Below are 22656 nucleotides of genomic sequence, written 5' to 3' on the forward strand. Positions count from 1 at the left end.
TGATAAAATTTTTCTAGGCAGTGCTTAATTCGATTAATAATTATTTCTCTGAACACCGCAGTATCTTCCTTGTACGTTGCGTGAATTTAAGATACTAAAATCGAACTAATTTGATAATGCATTGAAATTCTAGATCAGATTGTTTGCAACAGCACAGATGCCTAAGTTTCTCGAAACCAATCAAATTTGCTTAAATATTGAAATCGATGATTTTAAAAAAATGGTTATTTATAGTATCGATGCAGTCTTAGCAGGCAAGTTAAACATTTCGTCACGCAAGGCTGATTACAATGCATAATACTTATAGTTCAAGCAAAAACCTTAGAGCTTGTAGAAAAGTTGTGTACTGATATACGAGGTGTAATAATCAAGTAACAAGATTTATCCTTTAAAATTGTTCAAAGTTGCATGTTGAAAGGGATATCTTATGAGTCATTCACCTCCACAATATAAAATAAACCGAGACTTGCATTTGATTAACAAGACATAGTTAAATAGATAAGGCTAAATGGAATAGTTAGAACATAACATGGCTGCATTAACCCATTTTCGGTCAAACGCACCATTTCAATGATTTTTTTATTGACACTGAGATATATAATTTTCACTCATTTCATTTCTCTGCTATTTTTAAGGGTAATGAAGATATCTATAAAATATTAGAAATTCAATTGGAGTAAAAACTTTCTATTGGGAAATTTTTTAAATAGGCTAGTTGCAATTTTTATTGGCTCCACAGCAATTGAGTAGCAACAAATTTGTCTCTTTGGAGCTATAAGTATATAAAAATAATTTTATTTGAAAAATAGCTTAAATAATTTAATGATAATACTTAGAGCAGAATATTCCAAAGATTGTTTAACCAGGAGAAAGACTTGTAATAATCACGACTTGTTTTTGATCACGATTAAACATGACTTGCCTTCAATGTTTATTAGTAAGTTTAGGAAACTTTTTAGTAGAAATTTGTACTGATTACCGTTAAAAACCTATTTGGCGATTGGGTGTCCAAAAAAAAGTAATTTTCATTGGTTCCGCAGCAATTAAGAAGTAACAAATTAGTCTTTTTGGAACTATAGCCTCACACTACATAGAGAAAACTTTATTTGTAAAACAGCGTAAATAATTTAACGATGATAACTTGGAGCAGAATATTCTGGAGATAGTTTAATCAGGAGCGAAAGAATCCACATTTTGTGCCTTTTTGTACACTTTTGAGCAACTAAGTAGCAATAGATGATACTTAAAGCAGGATATTCTAAAGATCGTTTAATCAGGAGCGAAAGAATACACATTTGGTGCCTGTTGATCTATGTAAGACACTTTGGAGCAATCTTTATTATAGAGTTGTAAATCTATGAGTTCAATAGTAAAAATAACTTTTTGTTTACAATGCATTAATTTATATTATGCTTCAATATTCAAAATGAAGAATAAATCAGAATTAAGAAACAATGGAAATATCGTTCCAGACTTTTTTAATGAAATATTCAAGATATTTTAGCCAACGAAATTAAACCCATACTTACTCTTTGTCCCTGGGATCCGGCAATGTCCGGTGAATCGATATCATATCACTCACATACTGGTTGAAAGCATTATTTTTCCAACCTAACTTAACCAACTTCTCTTGCTCTTCCGTTAAGTTGGACAGTTTGACTGGTTTACCCAATTCACCGGGTCCATCCAATTCACGGGGAGGCAGGAGTACACCGTTATTGTCCTGGTCTCCACCATGGTACTCAGCTTCCTTCTTTTCAGAATGGTCCCCGTGCCCACTTATATGGATTGGCTGTTCTTGCAGGGATCTCTCTGCTTTGTGCTTCTGTTCTGATGACTTGTCCAGCAAGTCCGACGAGTTATTATTGGAATTGACAGCTAAAATGTAAGTCACCGCGATCCACGTGGCAGACAATATCAGAAGTGCTTTAATCACCTGACTTCGACGTCTGGATATCATTTTTATGAGAGTAATACTGTAGTGTGAGACTAAAAATAAATGTCCGATGGGTTTCAGTAACAGGAACTGTAGAAAAGAGTTTTTGTCCCCAAGTTATAAAAATAATGAGTTATAAAGGTATAAGTAGATAAATGACTGGTGCCTTCTCTTTCATTACGTCATTGTTGATATAACCAATGAGAGAAGCGATGTATTTTCTGATGCTTTTTTTATGAATTCTTCTTCCCGTTTAAAAGAGTGGAATTTTGATGTTGTTGTGCGAGAATGCCATTATGCAACGTGACGTTTTCATTCAGGTGCCAGATTCCTAAAAAAGAGGGTGAAGAAAAATGTTTAGACAATTTAACCAAGATTTGAGATTTTTCACAAAAAACTGTACAACATTGATTTATTGTGCCAACTCAAGTAAGTTTTGAAGATCTTAGTGTATGAAGTAACAAGTTTTGCATGTTTTTTGGGTGGTAAAAGGTTCCAAGTGCATTTGGAAACAAACAATTGGCGATAACTTTCGAAAGCTTCTCTTTTAGCGGAATATTAAACCGCCAAGAGAAGGAAAGCTAAGACAGTTAAAATCAGAGTTAGGAATTAATAGATTTCAACAATCGAGAGCTTGTGTACGAAGTCATTGTTTTCATTTCCATACACAGAGAAACTTATGCATTTAAAAGCTATAGAAATATTCTCTCTAGAGGCCGAGCTTTATCACTTGACTAGCATTATCATTTAATCAACTGCCGTAATATTGTGGTTGTTAATGGCAACAAGGTGTTAACACTATTTTACTTTGCAAAGAAACGTATTCCAATTGGATGCTACGAATAATGAATTGATCATTGATAAACTTTCAGAAGACGGAGAATCAAAGTGACGCCGGCTCAGACATTTACTTAAATTTACTAATTGCAGCATCCACCCTTCAATTTTTAGAAATTGAATTAGAACAGATCTTGAAGTCGTGTGTTGACAATTTACTGATTTACGGAAGGGACTTACTGATTTACGGACAAAAGTCTCTAATTTGTGAGGAGACCCACCCTAAATTACGTAAAAAAAAAAAATATATTTTTCACGATTAGTCTGGCCTTTAAATCATGGGGACTCACAAATGTTTCTTTTACTTTTTCATATTATAATGTCAACTTTCATGAAAATGCTTTAAAATGGGACCTTTTATAGAGTTGTTTTAATTTTATAAAATTATTATTACCTCAACTAAATTTGATAACTAATTTTTTAGAATGCTATAGATGTTTTGAATTTAGTACGAATATCTTGATTTCTACAAAAATTTAATTATTCTTACTCTGTCAATTAATTTTTAGTATTTGTTTTTTCGTAGTTTAGCTATATTAAATTTTGAATTTCTATCATCATTCATCAGGCTGTTCACAATTCGATGTTGCCGAAAAAACCATCTTTTCATTATATTGTGATTAAAAACCACGCATGCTAACTGAGCTAAGAGCCAAGTGGCTTTGTGCCCCGAGATCTGTAAGTCGACCCCGGATTTTAATCGTACTACGAATAGAATCGAACATTAATACGTACTCAGTATAACGAATTCTAACAATATTACAAAATATATCTGGAGAAAAGAATAAAAGGTATGAATAGAGAGAAAATATTTAATTTAGTGTCAAGGGTTCGCGAGATACGTTTTCAGATAAACAAGGAGAAAATTGCATTAGTGCAATTACTCATATAAAAAGTGGAATTAAAATAATAATATCCAGATCACTTGAAGCTGCTAAACAATTTTAAAGAACAGTGGAATTAAAATAATAAAATTCAGATCATTTGAAGCTGCTAAACGATTTTAAAGAATAGTGGAATTAAAATAATAAAAAGGTGGAATTAAAATAATAAAATCCAGATAAAATAAATAAAATATATAAAATCCTGCTATTATCTTGCTAATCCATAATAAAATCCTGCTAAGCGATTTTAAAGAATGCATTTCAGTTTAATCATAAAATTAAATGTTTTTTGAGATTTTATCTCCGATTCATTTACCACCTGAAGGGGGGGGGGACTTTTAAGCAATAATGTTTAGGAAATGATGTATTTTCTTACATTTTTCCTTGATTTCAATAATAAACTAAAATAAATTTTTTTTCTGATTGAATATTGTGGGTTAGAAATATAAGTCATGCGAAATTTGATTGAATCTGAAATTTAGAGCTGCTTTTCTAGAAGAAAGGTAAACGTTTACTTATTTTTCTTGATAAGTTTTGAGACGAGGTAAAAGATGCCCAAGAGGATTGAATCACAGTCGATGTGTATTAAGACAAAAAAACTAGATATTTAAGAAATGATGCAAGAACCTATCATCAATTTAAAACTAAACCCCCTCTACATTCCGAGCCTGCTGTAAGTATTATTCGTAATACTAGAGTAAATCAAACGTGCATTATTGTTTTCCCCAGAAAAAAATCGGAAGAGAGTATATGTTCTTCATATTCCTGCTATCAATATTATATGGCACTGAATAAAATATAAACAAGCAAGCCAAGTCGGTAACTTTGTGGATACTTGGAAATTGGGGTGGGGTAGAAATTGATGTCTTGCAACGATGAAGATGATATCTCAAAACAGGAAAACAAAACATGCGTTAAGTATAGACAGTATTCTCCTTAAGCGTATTTAGAAGGGCGGCTCGCCCTGCCAGCCCCTTCATCCCTATAAATGATACCACTCTTTGCCTTTTTTCTAAAAATAAGCCACCATCGCTTAACACTGTCCATTTGTTCATATTCCATATTTTAAAAAAATTTATTCAATGCATAATTAATAATTACACATTTAAATAATAATTGGAAAAATTATCTGTGTTTATAGGTTTAGTTCTGATTACTATAACAAATATCTACTTTGTTAGGATTATTTTAAACTGGTTAAAAAAAATTTCTTTGGGGGGGGGGGGGAGGTATATTAATAAATTTAAGTGATTTTAAATTTTAAAATTATTTTTTTTAAAAAATGCACTTTTAAATATTCATTTCCCTATAATTTTCAGTTTAAATTAAAGAAAAAAGCTTTCAAGTTGCTCATCAATTAATCATTTTCTTTTTTTTTTTTTAAATTTTACTTATTTTAAAAAAAAAAAATTCACAGAGAATGTTTTATAGCTTGGCTTCAATTAATTTTTATAAACTACAAATTTTTATCCTATTTTGATGATGAGTGAGAATTACTTTATGAAATATACACATAAAATATTACAAGAGGGTAATTTCAAAATAGTTGAGCATAAAATTCCGTTAATTATATTATACTACTATACATTTTGATAAATTTTTGCGGTGTTACCCTTCCAAAGCTCTAAGTGCCCTTTTCTGTGAGGAAGCACCTTTTTTTTTATCTTGGAAAAAACCTGGTATAGATTATGGTATATATATGGATAAAGTAATGTTTAAAACTTATATGGATAACTAATAAAAAATACAATTACATTTTAGTAATATATTTATTAACAATTAATCGGATGTTAATAAATATATCATTTGAAGTTTTATACTCACAAAATTTATATAATATCTATTTCTAATAAGTTAAGATTTATTAACTTTCTTCAAAGCTTGAAAAACCACACAATTAATTTTGAAAGCCAAACTTATCTTACTATACATGTAATAATTCTAAATCAGCAGCAGGGTTCCCAATATCTTTCGGAACCTGCTTAAATGCTTGACTTTCAATTGGCGGAATCCCAGACATAATAGCAATTCTGAACATATAAACCAAAAAAAGAAGAAGAAGAAAAAAAAAAGACTACTAATTATTTTGAATATGAGAAAAACGAAAGTTTTTCATCTTTTTATGAATGCTAGTCTTAAAATTAGTTTTGATATCAGACAGTTTAATTCACAGGCGAGAAGCGGCATTTAGTCTAGTTTAGAATTTGTGTTTGGTGTATGTGTTACTGTGAATGCCTGAAATGGGCGATTGTTGACTTCCACTGGTCAATGTTGACAATCACATAGTCACTTCAGTAAATGTACGAAATATATACTAGGTCTAGTGAAGTGCCACTGCCCGGTATGCCCTACATCAATGTTTTTTTAAGGTTCAGTACAGCTGCCAGGTATACATTTGACCTGTATACCCAACACTGATGTTTTTTTAAAGTTAAGTGCTCGGTATGCATTTAAAAGGTACTCCGAACACTGATGTTTTTCTTTATCTCTCCCCAGCAGATNTAATATCTATTTCGAATAAGTTAAGATTTATTAACTTTCTTCAAAGCTTGAAAAACCACACAATTAATTTTGAAAGCCAAACTGATCTTACTATACATGTAATAATTCTAAATCAGCAGGGTTCCCAATATCTTTCGGAACCTTAAATGCTTGACTTTCAATTGGCGGAATCCCAGACATAATAGCAATTCTGAACATATAAACCAAAAAAAGAAGAAGAAGAAAAAAAAAAGACTACTAATTATTTTGAATATGAGAAAAACGAAAGTTTTTCATCTTTTTATGAATGCTAGTCTTAAAATTAGTTTTGATATCAGACAGTTAAATTCACAGGCGAAGAGCGGCATTTAGTCTAGTTTAGAATTTGTGTTTGGTGTATGTGTTCCTGTAAATGATCGAAATGGGTGATTGTTGACTTCCACTGGTCAATGTTGACAATCACATAGTCGCTTTAGTAAATGTACGAAATATATAATAGGTCTAGTTAAGTTCCATTGCCCGGTATATTTTGCCCGGTATGCCTTACATCAATGTTTTTTTAAGGTTCAGTACAGCTGTCAGATATACATTTGACCTGTATACCGAACACTGATGTTTTTTAAAGTTAAGTGCTGGGTATGCATTAAAAAGGTACTCCGAGCACTGATGTTTCTCCTAATCTATCCCCAGCAGATATTAAAATATCGAATCAATATAATACAGGGTGCGTAGCCAAATTAAAAATAAGCACCTTTTAAGCATTTTTCAAGCACTCAAAAAAAATTTTAAGCACTTAAAAAAATTTCATAATTAGCCAGGGATGGAAAGTTTTTGACAATTGACGGTTTTTATCTTGTTTTAACCATCATCTCAAAAAACAAAAACAAAAAAAACTTTTGGGATTGTTTTTGACAATTGTCAAAAATCATTAAATTTTTAATCATGTAAAACGAACGGCGTTTTCATACGCTACGGACTGACAATAGGCCGAAATAGGTTTGGGGTTGAATTAATTGGGAAAACGTTGAATAGAACAATGTTAACTGTGTCTTTTCGAAGCGAAAATCAACACGGTAAAGGAAAAATCTCATTTTGAAAAAGCAAAAATTAAGCACTTTTTTAAAACACACCCAATGAAAAAAGCACCTTTAAGGGCTTTTAAAAAACGAAAATCGAAAATAAGCACTTTTAAGCACTTTTTAAAAACGCTACGCAACCTGCAATAATATCAACGAATAAATTAATATCAAATCAGATATAACAATTATTTCGGACATTCACCAAAGCGACTATGTGATTGTCGACATTCTCTTTCATTCACATGCATAGGATGAAAATAAATAGGTGAATTGTGGTTAATAAAAAAGAGAAGAAAGAAATGTTATGGTTAGAGATTTCTTTATTGTAGTTTGGATTAAGTAAGTTCCTTTGGCAGTTCCTAGCTCAAATTTTTCACAAATCATATCCTTTACATTATTTATTCAATATATTGCTTTTTTTTCTTCTTTTTTTTATCGATCTCTATAGTTTTGCTTTAATGTAGTGAGATAGTAAACGATGATGTAATAAACAATATTCCAGGCTGATATCATAAATTAAAAAAATAAAGTGGTAAGAGTTTTTCTTTTTTTAATTGGAAAACTACAGAGAATGCATGAAGGCTTTTTTGTGGATCAATGAAGATTGTTCATTTAAGTTTCCTTTAAAATGTCAATGAGAAACAAAAATGAAAATTCTGATTTCTCCGAATTTTACTTTAATTTTTACTAAAATAGACAACATGGATTTATTTTCCCAAACATATTAGGGACAAATAGCAGGTGAATAACCGTAGAAAACTTTACTTTCAGCAGAAAATTAAAACGCCAGAAGAGGGAACGCTTTGACGCAAAAGTTCTATTAAGTGTTGTTGATTTGCATAGGGTATCTATAAATACTGATACAAATTTTAAAAGGGAATAGAGACCGTCATCAAGATTTTATTTAGCAGGCATTATAATTTTCAATTTAACCCAGAAGACTCCTAGATTAAGCGTCGGGACAAACTAACCTTCGTGGTATTCTTTGATGGAACATAGCCGCATTTGTGTTACATAAAACCACGAAACTCTCTCACGGTTAGAGCGACGGTAAACGACTCTGACCCATGATCCTTCGACTACTTATAACATTATAAGTTAGAACTGTGGTCGGTGGGAACAGGGAGCGGAATTCAGATTGACCAGCTATGGCTGTGTTTCGAATTTGCGTCACCTTATGAGGAACAGAGCAATCTCCCCCCTGATCCACCGTGACTCTTGATTATAAACTTTCTCTTCGTGTGTTTTCGAACTCAGAAATAACTGCTTCATCGTATAATTTGGCGATGAATTTAAAAATTAGTCGCCAGCGCCATTTCGCGTAGCTTCAGCAAACTAAAACTGTTACAACGTATAAAGAATTATATTTCTCAAATGGGAATAACTTTTCCCAGAAAAGTGCATTAAAATAATTTTTGGGGAAACAAATTTTCTTTTTTTAAAAATTTAGTTTTTAGAATAACCCTTAATTAAATTTTTAAAAAATAATGACATGAATAGAAGATATTATAGAAGATATTTTCCATTTCGATGTGACAATAAAAGTTTTATTCATACACAATTATAGATAAGCCAAAAAGAAAACATAATTTGTAGCATAGCTTATCTAATCTATAACCTTTGATCTAGGAACAGGTGTTTTGCAGCATGCATTTCCCAATAAAAAAGTAATTTAGCATAGATTAAGTGTTTTCCTTTCAACAGATAATCGAATTGTTCTGTTCTTGGAAGGCACTGCAATTTCCTTTTGATATTCTGAAATTATAAGAATAAGAACATAAATAACCATTTAATATACTCACGATGCGAACCTTATTAGAACAAATTTGGATTTCCAGAAAATCTATTAGAAATTTTGCCTGCGGTTACGTTTGGATAAAGATTAAAGATAAAGTCAGAAACACAAGAGTCGATTGAGATTATATATTCTTGACAACTCACGGTAAAAACTTCGCTACGAAAATATGTTATGCGCTATATGTACAATTAAATGACGCTAAAAACTATGTCTGGCGTAAAACAAAAAGGGACAAAAATCGTAAAAATAAAATGAGTTGAAAGATGCGAGTGTTAACTGAAAAAATAAACTCTTTGATGGCGGATAATCAGGCGTAGTGATACAACCAAAAATATAATGGGAAGTCTTCGATCATCCATCTGACAAACCAGACATCTCGCATTGTCATTATACGGTATGGATAGTGCTGAATGGATAGGATAAGTAGGGTGATTTCAGATAAGGGGGTTTGGATAAAGCTCTCAGAAGAAAGGAAAAATTTTTATGATCGAACTATTGAATCCTTAGTATTTTACAGCAGAAGTACTTTCGTTACGTCACACTAGAGCAGCCCAATGAGCTAGTGGCGATTGCATCCTTGAGGATCCGATGACATGCCATCACAATTTTGACTGATCAGAAGAGGGAGGGCTCGCATGACAACCAGCGAGCGAAGTTTATTATTTTATGGCAGAAGAGCATAACGATAACCGATATCGCGCACCCTAGGTGCCTTCAAGGCTGATCAAAGTGGTCACCCACCAGCTTACTGACCGCAGCGAATGGTGCTTGACTTCAGCGTTCTACTTGGGAATCGTTTCTTAAGGTCAGTTCACTGTGGAACGTATTTTAGTGGAAGAAATATCTCAGCAATTGCGGTATATGTTACGATTAATGACTTGTTATTTATTGAGTGCCCCTCATAAATAGCGTTATTTTACGGTTCATGTTAGAAAAAAAACTGATAAAGATATTGAGTTAAAAATTTCAGTCCAAAAATTGGAGGTGTTTGGTTCGTAACACTTTTTTTTTTGTTCTTCTTATAATATGACAAAAATGAATTTAAAATTTGACGGGGCAGGCGTTTTAGTTAGAACAGGGAAAAAACATAGCGAGGCAGGTTAACTCAATTGTCGGAAAAACTACATTTTCTTTGTAGTTAACTACAACTACTTTTTGTATTAATGTAGCGACTACTAACTATTTTTGAAATGTATTCACTACTTCGCTACTTTTAGAAGACAAACTTAACTGGAAAACTGAATTTTCACCCATATTCAAAATTATTTTGAATAAAAAAAATTGGCTTGGTTAAATATGAGTAGTTATTAAGAAGTTTTCATTCATGGTATGAAAACATGAAATAGTTTTTTATGAGTATTATTATTATTCTAAAGCACTTTTTAAGAATTTGTTCTTTTAACCTTCAAACTCTATGCTTTTCTCGACAGTGTTATATTTAATTAAAGAAATGCTACATACTTATCAAATATTCGTGATTTAAGTGACCAATGTTTTTTTTAAATCCTCCAAGAAATAAAGTACGGTGCGAAAAAAAAATACCATCCCGAATAACTTTTGATCTAATGATCGGATCTTCACGTTCTAGGTCTCCATCTTAATGGTTTGAGGGGGGTGACTTCTAATAAGCTAATGAATTAATGCAGAGGATTATTCTAAATTACGAAAACGGACACGAAAACGTGATTCATAGTTCCTGTGAAAGCGAATTTTAAAAAAAAAGTCATATTTAAAATTCGATTTTTCAAGAACACTTCGACCGATTTCGCACCGGATTTTTCTGAGCATCAGACGTACATCTTATTAATGCTCGACCACAGAGGCATTCTCATTGCGTACGTTGACGGGCCCGCAAAGGATTTGCACCCATCAGACTCGAAAATTTCTTTGCATTTGAACTTAAGTTTATTTATTCAACTAACGTTAAAAGTAGTTGCCAGGATTCTCTACAAACTAGTTTTTTTTTTTCATTGTATCGCACAACTCACTTCACTACTTCTTATATAAAATAGCGCATTACACAGCAAACGACTTAAAAAGTAGCGACTACGGTAATTTCGCTACTCGTACTTCACACTACTTTTACTATGGGCGAGGTAAAAAATTGAATGAATTTATAAATTACAAATTCAGTCACCCTCACATTTTTCTGTGGCGAAAAAGAAGAAACTTCCCAGAAGACAGCATTGTAGTCTGTTTTTCACACAACCAGCAACTGAAGTTTAAACGGTCTATAATTGATGCATTGCAACAAATTGGATCGCGAAATGCATTATCTCGGATGAATCAACAAGAAAAGAATATCTTTTCTTAATTTGACGACAGATTTCACGGTCTCTTGTGACGGCATTTAAATACGAGTTTGAAATGCACGAGCGCACATCCGTCCACCATGTAGCACTCGAAGAGTGGAATTCGCGTGAAAGAACAGTACACCCCGAGGGAACTCGCGTGTGCGGGGTACACTCACTATCGCAAAAAATCAATTGAATTTTAAAGTCATTGCAACGTTGCCACTACATAATAACGATATTTTTTTAAAAATGCAGAGGACTCGAAACTTTTTCTATGTTGTGGTACCCTTATGAAATTTACCCCAGCCATATTTGTTTATAGTATACATATAATGTATGTAAGGAAGAGAAACTATGGAACTATCACATGGTGTTTTTTAATTCGATATTTTAATTGGATTGAATTATTCACGAATCCTTATTGTACAATAACATATTTTGATGGGGAAAATCAGAATGAGTGCCGTTATATGCAATTTCCACCATATATTTTATTTTACAACCGCCATTGAACTGCCGACACAATTTTGGGTTGACGACCACTCATGTTCAACTCAGTAGCCTTGTCATTTTGAACCCAATCCAGAAGACAAGGAAACTCCTGGATCAAATATTGGAGAAATTTGCCTTTGTGGATGACTTTTTAATNACACAATTTTGGGTTGACGATTACTCATGTTCAACTCCGTAGCCTTGTTATTTTGAACCCAATCCAGAAGACAAGGAAACTCATGGATCAAATATTGGGAGAAATTTGCCTTTGTGGATGACTTTTTTAATGGAACTATAACCTGCATTTGGGTTACATGGAGAGGAAAACCACCCGCGGTTAGCCTGACAGCAAGGAGACTAACCCATAATCCGTCTACCACTGAGGTTATTTTAGTTGTGCACTGTGGTTGGTGTGAGCCGAGTGCAGAAATAGTATCAACCAGCTATCGCTTAAATTCGAACCAGGTTCACTTCATGGTAAGGCGAACGCTCTATCCCCTGAGCCACCACAGCTCACTCCATAGGTATCGATTTGCTATGGGAACTTGGAGGACTTTGCGACCCCGGCAAAATTAACGAGCACAAGACACCATTTAATGCACTGGGATTCACGAACACGCACCTAACATGGCACCAACCAGGTTATTCCATCCCACAATAAAATATTCTATTCTTATTTAAAAGAAGTTAAATTTATTTAGTTAAAAACGTCAACATCTTAACATTAAAAATCTCTACGATCATGAAAATCACAATTAACATGAAAGATCACTATAAACTATCTTCAAATACATAATAAAACTAAAAATATCTTAACAACAAAGGGTTTTTTAGAAATAAAAGATCTTTAAAAACAAATTCATTTGCAATAATCTTTAATAATAAAATACCATGAAATAAAAACTTTTCGAGTAATTTTTAAAGGATGGAGGATCTTAAATGTATAGAAATCCGCAAAAATTAATAAAGGAATATTAAAAAAATAAAAGGAAACGTCTTTACAAAGAAGAAACGAATATTTTTTTTAAAAAAGCGCCTATAAAAATTTAAATGCACAGCGAAATTAGATGCCAACACCAACAAATAAATCCTCTTCCTGAGTTTCGAAAAATACCGGTTTAATTTCCAAGTTCATTCTCATATTCCACACTTAATATTCTCAGAACTTTCACTAACCCATATCGTAGCCCACACAATAGCGCATACACAACAATGTATTTAGCGAACGTAACTTAATTACCAGATCGGTTGACATCCCCCCCCCCCGTGTCAAATTTTAATAGAAGGGAACGCAACTGCAAGTAAACAAAAGCAAACGAACGGATTAAACTGGGTTAACGGTTTTAGTGTGTTAGCTTCCACAAATTTAGGTTTCGACGGAAATACCCGTCAAAATACCGGACTCTGTCCATCCTGTTTGCTTTTTTTATTCATTTAATTTTTATTTTTTCCTTCATCGTAGCCGAAGGGCACATTGCATACATTTCCTCATGCTGTTTTTACGTGATTTTGGTCATTTTAATCACGTGGCTTCCCGCTTTTAAAAATAAACTTTCGAAGCATTATGATAAAAGCACTTAATCTAAATAATTTATTCATAAATCTAAGTAAAGGTTGAAAGTAAGATTTATGTAAATCTTGTGTTTTAATAATAGATGTCCTCTTTTATATGTTTGAAGAAGAGCTCAAGTTATAAATTTGAAATAAAATGATAAATCGGTTTAAACGAACAAGAAACAAGCAGTTTATGTATTGTAATGGAATTATTTTTAATACAGTAGTTTTTAGTTTTAATCCATGAGTACCCGTAGTTCTAGAAACGCATCAGAAGCAAGCTGGTGTTTTTTTTGTTTTGTTTTTTTAATCAAAATAATTTAAAGAAACCTTTTTTCATCTGAACTTCATCAATCAAAGCACATATCGAATTGTAGTCACTTTTATTTTCAAATAAGATTCAAACGCTCTCTTTTGCAATGGCCAAAAGAAAGCTGATTTAATTATCAATTAACTGAGTCATTTGCATATAACAAACAGTTTAGTAAATACAGTTGCATACTTGCCAACTGTTTCGGCTTTCCCGGAAGAATTTATTTTTATACTAGTGGGCTTAGCCCCCTGTTCGATGACGCTCTCCAACCCCGATGATTGCTTCGCAATAATTGTTGTGTCTTGGCATGAAACAGTTGAAATTATTCAACTAAAAATAAACGTACTAAAAAGAACACTTGTGCCACCACTTCCCTCATCCAAATATTTACCTTATGATACTATTAAGATCTAAAAGTGAACATAAATCATTTTTCTAAGCAATCATCCAAATAACATTTATAATTAAAAGTACAGGGTGTTCCAAAATTATTTTTATATCACCTGGCTTGAAATTGATTACAGACTGGAAGTGCTTAGGGCCACCAATGGTGCGCATGTTGAAGTGTACTAAAGAAAACTTTATTAGTTGCAGTAATACATGCAAAAGACAGAATATAAATATCTTGCTTATTTTCGAAGTTATGAATTTTTGAAGTTGTAAAGAGAATTTTGGAACACCCTGTATATTGTTTAAACAAATTTGGTGAGTTCACAACTGTCATTTAAAATTTTTGCTTATTAAAACGGACGGTTGTATATTTTAAATACAATTTTTGCATTCATCACTTTGTGACTGAAGCTGAAAGTTAAGCTCTGAATCATTTACGAATCTCTTTAACTGTCATTCATAATAGTATATTAATGAAATAATAATTGTAAAACGGTTAATCAGACACTGATTTAAATAACTTTACCTTCTCCTGATTTCGTCCATTCACCGTAACATATAAATAAACCGATTGATTTGGTAAATGTTGCATAATTAATCACTTTAACAAGTTTGGTAATTATAAATAATCACCGGTTTCTTACATTTATGGTAACAAATATATACCGAAAGCTACGGGAAAAATTCTAGTTGCTTTTCGGAAATGTCACCGGCATTTTGTAATGCCTCAGGCTAATCGGTAAAGTCTTCATCATTTTCTAAGCAGTCAGATATTATTAGGCTAATTACAATCAGCATTCATGCCTTTAGGCTAATTAGAAAATGTCCAAAGAATTACTCAAATCTGAATTGGCTCAGGCTTATATTGCATTAAACTTTGATAAGCTATTTACAATACACCTTCCAGATTCAGATTTCTCTCAAACAGCCTGAAATGAATCAGCTTTATTGAGAAATAATTGAGACATACTTTCAAATTAGAATAAAGGTTTGGGGACTCGCTGCTATAAGCCTAAAAAAGTCCCTCAAGCTAACTGTGGGAGTTATTCCTGGTTTTCCTCTCCGTGCAGTTAGTTCCCTCAAAGAGTCCTCCACGAAGGCAAAATTTCTCCCAACACTTGATCCTGAAGTACCCTTGTCTTCTGGACTAGGTTCAAAATTACAAGGCTACGGAATGGAACATTACTAGTCGTAAACTCAAAAATTGGGAAGTCTGTTCAACGACGGTTATAAAATAAAATAAAATAGAAAGCAGAGATGGAGAGAAGCTACAAAAATGACGTTGCCTCATTCCAACATTTTCAAATCTCGAGGTCAGTTGGCCTCAAATTTATTCAGTTGTATTTGTTTATTAATCTATCTCACCTACATTCTCTCATTTGAATCCTGTTAAAATAGCCGGGAAGGACAAAAGTCATAAGCCTCCCAATAACCTTACCGCATGAACCAAACAACAAATCTGCCAAATCAAATGAAATAAATAACTTTTTCCAAAAAATCAGTGAAGCAAGAGAGCAGCGAAAAATGGAAAATAGAACGGAATTGTAAGGATTTGTGAAAAAAGTTGTTATCACATGAAGTTATAAATATCGAATGATAACTTTGATCTATTTTTCCTGAACTTTATGCGTAGGAAGTTCACATTAGAATGACGAACAAGTTTCCCACTCCATTTTATAATATAAAATTTCCAGATTTTTCCAGGAAAATATCACCTTAATTCGAGACGACACTTTTCCACCCGAAATCTCCTCCAACAAAGTTAAAACTTACTTTTCGATAGAAAATATGTCAAAGATTATTTTTAAACTTGATTTCACTAGGCGAACGCTTAAACATAGATTTTTTTCAGACAGAAGAAATATCTTAATATAATAGCAGGAAAAAGTTAAAAATCCAATGTAATAAAATTTATTTATAGAATAATAATATCAGATATGCAACCAATTGATTAACAAATATTAAATTATACAGAAAGCGTAAACGGAAAAAGCAATTATAACCAACTTAATTATCAAGTTAGTGGCAATACCAACTGCATTTTAGGCAGGTAATTGTTGAACAAAGAATATACCGGGTGATCCATAAAGAATACAGCTTCAATGCACTATAAATAAGGAACATATTTTACCCACTAGGATATTTTTTACCCACAACAGAATTGCGTGGAATTATTTTAAGTTTTGTTTGACACATGTTCCACGTGTGGCCTCTTCATCACACGAGCAGGACACATGTCGAGTAGGTCAAAAGCGTCTGAATCAAGATCATCGAAAGTGGTAGATTCCGCATAGTTTTAACCAATGAAGCAGCATTCCACGTCAGTGGAAAGGTAAACAAGTAAAATATTCGCTTTTGGGGAGCGGAGAATCCAAAATTCACAGAGCAACCTGTGTGATATTTTTCAAAGGCAAATGTGATCTGCGCAGTTTCCAAAAAGAGTGTATTCGGGCCTTCCTTTTTTTTTCAATAGCAGTAGCCACTTTTTTGGATAGGTTAACTCTTTGGTTGATGCCACAGTTTGACAACTTCATTCTGAAATTGGATGGTGCACCACCACACTGGCCGGCACACATACGAGATCACCTTGGCGAATATCTCCTTCAAAGATGGATTGGACAAGCTGATGACTACAACATGCCACTCACCCAATGGCCATCCAGAAGTCCTGACCTCCTGAGTAACGGTCGCCACCGTTAACTGTCCTCTTCCCTTGTACTTTACAGTTCTTAAAAAGAAAAGTGCAACAAATGGCGATTAAAAAAATTGTCTGCCTGTTGTCACTTTTTTTCGTCGAAAATGCACTCCAAGTGCAATTCATTATATTTAAATAAAAATAGAATTATAGGAATATTTCATAACAATCAGAAAATTACTTCATTTCAAGCTTTTTTCTGCATTTTAGAATTATGAGCCTCGCAAGGGTTACCATATATTGAGAAAAGCTTTAAAAAAATGTCTTCCATTATTAATACCTACAGATCTACTTTTAAAATTNTACTGTAAACATACGAGAAAAAAATACTTAAATGTTTACTTTAATCTGTACTTTCAATCTCAAGAGTCAAGAGTTTTAAAGATGTAATTTCTATTGTGTTAGAATTTAACACATACCATGAAAGAAAGTAGTTTCGTTAACTAAAATTAATTAATGCAGCAATTTATTTAAAATAAATTTTAAAACTAAGAAAAGAAATAATAAAAGTTTCAATAGTTTGAAACACTGTTTTTTAACTTTTTAAATCAATATATACATGAAACAAATTTGTTGATTTAAATCAATGATTTTTTTAAAAAAATCATTTGATTTAAATCATGATTTAAATCGTGATTAAAATCAAGCTGATTTAAATCAACAAACCCTGATTATAACCAACTTAATTACCAAGTTCCAACTGCATTTTAGACAGGTAATTGTTGAACAAAGAATATACCAGGTGATCCATAAAGAAGAATGCACTATAAATAAGGAGCAATGCGAGATATTTTTTACCTTGCGTGGAATTATTTTAAGTTTTGTTAGACACAGTAACAAATGTTCCACGTGTGGCCTCTTCATCACACGAGCAGGACACATGCAGAGTAGGTCGAAAGTGACTGAATCAAGATCATCGAAAGTGGTAGATTCCGCATAGTTTTAACCAATGAAGCAACATTCCATGTCAGTGGAAAGGTAAACAAGTAAAATATTCGCTTTTGGGGAACGGAGAATCCCGAATTCACAGAGCAACCTGTGTGAAATTTCTCAAAGGTAAACGTGCTCTGCGCAGTTTCCAAAAAGAGAGTATTCGGGCCTTCCTTTTTTTCAATAGCAGGAGTCACTTTTTTGGATAGGTTAACTCTTTGGTTGATGCCACAGTTAGACAACTTCATTCTGAAATTGGATGGTGCACCACCACACTAGTCGGCACACATACGAGATCACCTTGGCGAATATCTCCTTCAACGATGGATTGGACATGCTGATGACTACAACATGCCACTCATCCAATGGCCATCCAGAAGTCCTGACCTTCTGATTAACGGTCGCCACCGTTAACTGTCCTCTTCCCTTGTACTTTCCAGTTCTTAAAAAGAAAAGTGCAACAAATGGAGATTAAAAAAAATTGTCTGCCTGTCGTCACTTTTTTTCGTCGAAAATGCACTCCAAGTGCAATTCATTATATTTAAATAAAAAGAGAATTATAGGAATATTTCGTAACAATCAGAAAATTACTTCATTTCAAGCTTTTTTCTGCATTTTAGAATTATGAGCCTCGCAAGGGTTACCATATATTGAGAAAAGCTTTAAAAAAATGTCTTCCATTATTAATACCTACAGATCTACTTTTAAAATTTTTAACCACATTTAAATTTTAAAAAAACATTACAACTCACCACCAGCTTGTAACAAAATTTTCTAATTTTGCCCAATAGCACAAGAACAAGGATTGGCTAAAGTGCGCCAACTCAGTAATCTAACACTGTTTTTAAAGTTAGACCGAAAAATAAAAGGAAACGAATGAAATAGGAAAGATGAATAGGGCGCATTTTGAATCTAGGAAACAGTATTTTCTAAAAGATAGCCCCCTTTGAGATGTTCAAAATTAGAAAGAGATAAGAGGTTATTGTCTCGTCTATACGACGAGACGATAGAACGTTTTCCTACTAATATTCGAATAAGCTAAGCTACATTCCATATTTTTGAATACATAACCACAAGGAACAATTCGTGAGAGAGAGAAAAACCCAACAAATTAATAGAAATGAACATTTTGTTCCAAGTAGCGTCCTTGACAAATGGTTTATCCATCAAAATGGCGGTGTGGGGGAATAAATCCTTTCTCGGCAGATTCGAAAATTGGCAACACGCGGGCAGCCAAGCTTAACGTCACGGCTTGTCTCTTTCAAAGGTGAAATAATTCATTGTTTCGAAGTGGTTTTTAGAGGACTAGTGATGTCTGTGTTCTTGTTTAGCTCTTTGCCTCATTATACAAATAGTTATTCATAATAAAAGGGCGAATTTATTAAGAATCAAGGGTAAATGGCGAAGGTTCTATTTATTTTTTCCCTTCTTCCTTTTTTAAAGCACGCAGCGAGGATTTTTTGTTTCCCCATAATTGATTTTATTCCTTTTCAGATTTGCATATCGCTAAATCTTGCTAAATATGAATTTTTAATATGTTCGCAGGTTCCGACTGATGGGGCTGACAATGTTGCAACGGTAATGTTGTAATACATCAGCAAAATTGGAAAATGACTTTTATTTTCAATAAATAATAGGGAAGATAATGAAAATCAATCCCTCTACTTCATTATTTATTGAAATCATTAAACTGCAGAGAGTGCAACAACATTCTGTTCTCTATTTTTCTTAAATTAAATTATAACTATTTCTCAGAAGCACCGTGTGTTTGTTCAGTACAATAATAAAAATAGAACACCTTTAATAACTTTTGACCCAGTTATCGGATTGTCCCGTGCTGAGATGAACTCTTGATGGTTCGAGGAGCTAAACTTAAATTAGCTAATTAATTTATGCAAACGATATTTTAAGTTACGAAATCTTAAATGGTGCTTGTTAGCCTGTCGGGTCACAGAGTTCTCATAACGAATCAATACTTCTGGAGGTACTGAATGGGAGATGGATCGTTTGCTGGTTCAGGACAAAATCTGTGGATGAATGAATGGACTTGGAAAACGGGTTGTGACGTGTGTGTGTGTGGCTGAAGTCGTATTCTTGGTCATAGACGGCGCCACTGAAAAACAAGAAACGCACACTTTGCCTTAAAAAATTCGTTTGGCTTCTCGTAGAGTTCCAATACCTGATTAAAACTTCATTCGTTTTAAAAATGTGCTATTAGGAAATAACAATCGGCATGTTTCAAGCGCTTCAAAATTAGGCGCCCATTTTCAAAACTTTCCAGACGTGAATACCAAGAAACTAAAATGATTTTGAAAAAAAAAGGATGAAAGGAAGAAAACGTTAAGTTGCAAGCGAAAAATAAATATGACAAATAAAATTAGAAAACATACAACAGCCGAGGGGGAAACAGATGAGATTTGACTCTCTGTTTAATTAACAGTACTAAACAGGAAATGTCCTTTTTAAAACATAAAATTGTTATTAAACACGATAATTTTTGTTCAGAATTTTAAAAAAAAATAAACACAAAAATAGCTTTTAAAAAATAGCTAGATCACCAACTCTTTCAAGCACGATAAGTAAATATGACAACAGATATTAAATACACTTTCGTTAGAATAATTAAGTTTTATCGCCAAACAGTTCTTTTCCCCTCAGCCAAGACTCGGTAAAATGCAGTGCACAACGCAGCCAACAATTAAATTTAACAAAGCGAAAGAGAAAATTTCGCTCATTAAAGTTCGAACACACTCAATTTATCGTCGTGTCGAAGTACAAAATAATAGAACAAAACGGTTTTCGAACAAAGTTAGGTTCTATAGCGAAATTGTTAAGGCACTGGGCTTATTAAAATAGCGAAATGAAAGTGGTCACAGCTGAGTTTTAGAAAACTTTGCCTCCCTCTTCGTTAAGTTCTTTATTGATTATTACTCAGTTTCGAACAAAGCGTGGTGGCAGAATTATAATTTAGAACAGAAACTACGATCGAGAACAGGGACGAGATTTTTAACTCTATTCATATGATAATGCAGGGTGGAAACATTTTATGACAGCACACAAAAAATATTAAGAAAGCTAAAAAAAAAAAAAAATTTGAATTTACTCAGTTATGCATAAATTAAACTATATTTATAAATAACTAAAAAAGACAAAATTTGCTTGTTTTATTTATTGTTTTTCGCGTTAAAACTTTATAGTTTTTACGCGACTGAAACCGGTTTGCACTTCCTTACGTTCGTGTATCAATGGGTTAAATTAGACGATACATAATATAAATTCGACAATTGGATAAATTAGACGATATACTATATGTTGTTGTTGGCGTGTACCTGTTAAGTCAGATGGGTGCGATTGTTCTTGTTTTCCAGTGGCGCCATCTATGGTCAAGAATTCGACTTCTGCCACACCCATACGTCACACTCGTTTATAGGGTGTAACCCATTCATTCTTCCACAGATCGTCATTTTAAACAGAATCAGAGAACAATCGATCTCCAATTCAGAGCCCCCATAGGTATTGATTTGTTATGGGAACATGGAGGAATTTGCAACCCGACAGATTTAACGTGCATCAGTCACTTTACTGCACAGGGAGTCTTCGGCAGGCGTTGTTCGAACCCATGAACTCTTCTGCATGGGCCCAGCACCTACCGACCAGGCTATCCCGGCCTGAAATAAAGATAAAATATTTTTTATATCAGGTATTATATTAGTGTATTATAAAAGTTAGCCCAAATGTTTAGACGCACTGTAGTATTTTAATAATTGCATGTTTTGCGCTAGTTTATAGGCAATACTTTTGTACTTAAACATACATGCAATGAGTTTTGATTCGGGGGATTTTTTTTATATACTTCCTATTTGTATTTATTTTCAACGTATTGCATTACAATGTGAACTCATTGATACGCCAACGTAATCAAGTGCAAGCCGGCGTGAAAACACTACAACTGCATAGAGTATCAACTGATAATTAAGATTTTGCATAGAATCTTACAGTGCGTCTAATGATTTGGCCTGTATCTGTTAAATGTAAGTGGAAAAGTATTACGAACAATTTAATGAACCTCAATAACATTAACAGCAATATCGATTTATTACATAATGTCGTGCAATAGAGGAAGTTCAGGGAGAAATTATTTCTTTTCTCTTTTATAGTATCGATTGTATTCAATTTTATAATTGTACGCAATATGTTTAAACGCTTTTAAGATTGTTTTTTCTCTTTTATATCTATCTAATTTCATTGGCGGGTCAGAACACCTCAAAGGTTTTCATTTTATTATTTTTATTTATTCCTTTTTTTTTTCTCTCTTCCCTTGAAAATAAAAAAAAATGAAAAACTCTTCAAATATTCGACGCATGTTCCAAGCATTTTTCCTCTTTGCCCCGCCTTCTCAATTAAGAACAAAATGATTTGTTTTCTAATTGATTTTTGATTCAAAAGGATAATTATTGCGAACACCTGCTTTCAACACATCTGCTGAGTTTTTTAACACCCTGATGAAGATGACGCTTACAAACTCTTTATCTTTTCTCGGAATCGTGTTTAGATTTTTTTTAATGTCTTCAATGGATACCGTTTATGACACAGAATAACAAAACATTTGTTGTTGCACAACGGCTGTGTTTTTTTTCTTTCTCGACACTATGCGTAGCTCAGGGAGATGATAAAAGTGTAGATTCGATCAGACCGATGATAATTCGTTCACGGAAGTTGTTAAGATTCTGTCAAGGCCCCAAAGAACATCTGAATCCCTTTTAGTGAAAATAGGAAATAATTATGTTTAGATGTTGAGCTCAATGTCGGTTTAATTTAAATAATCTCCGGTTGTCATAAATTATAACGAAATAAATCGGTTAAAATTCTATCGGAATTTTTCACATTTATCGGTCATTATTAATAATGAATGAATCTTATTTGGGTAGAGATTTCATTTAAGCATTCCCGCGCAGCAATATATATATATATAT

General features: G+C 33.0%; 1 protein-coding gene across 3 annotated transcripts in view; it reads right to left on the reverse strand.

Annotated features, from left to right (window-relative positions):
• LOC107454270 (polypeptide N-acetylgalactosaminyltransferase 9) overlaps window positions 1–22656 on the reverse strand; it is a 117488-nt gene that overhangs the window by 27403 nt on the left and 67429 nt on the right. For all 3 annotated transcript variants that reach the window (XM_043046810.2, XM_043046811.2, XM_071187093.1), the window contains one exon: window positions 1530–2267. In XM_043046810.2, the coding sequence (XP_042902744.1) occupies window positions 1530–1960 (431 nt within the window). In that variant the 5' untranslated portion in view covers window positions 1961–2267. The remainder of the gene's footprint in view (window positions 1–1529; window positions 2268–22656) is intronic.

Source organism: Parasteatoda tepidariorum, chromosome 10 (assembly GCF_043381705.1).
Source record: "Parasteatoda tepidariorum isolate YZ-2023 chromosome 10, CAS_Ptep_4.0, whole genome shotgun sequence".
Lineage (NCBI taxonomy): Eukaryota > Metazoa > Arthropoda > Arachnida > Araneae > Theridiidae > Parasteatoda > Parasteatoda tepidariorum.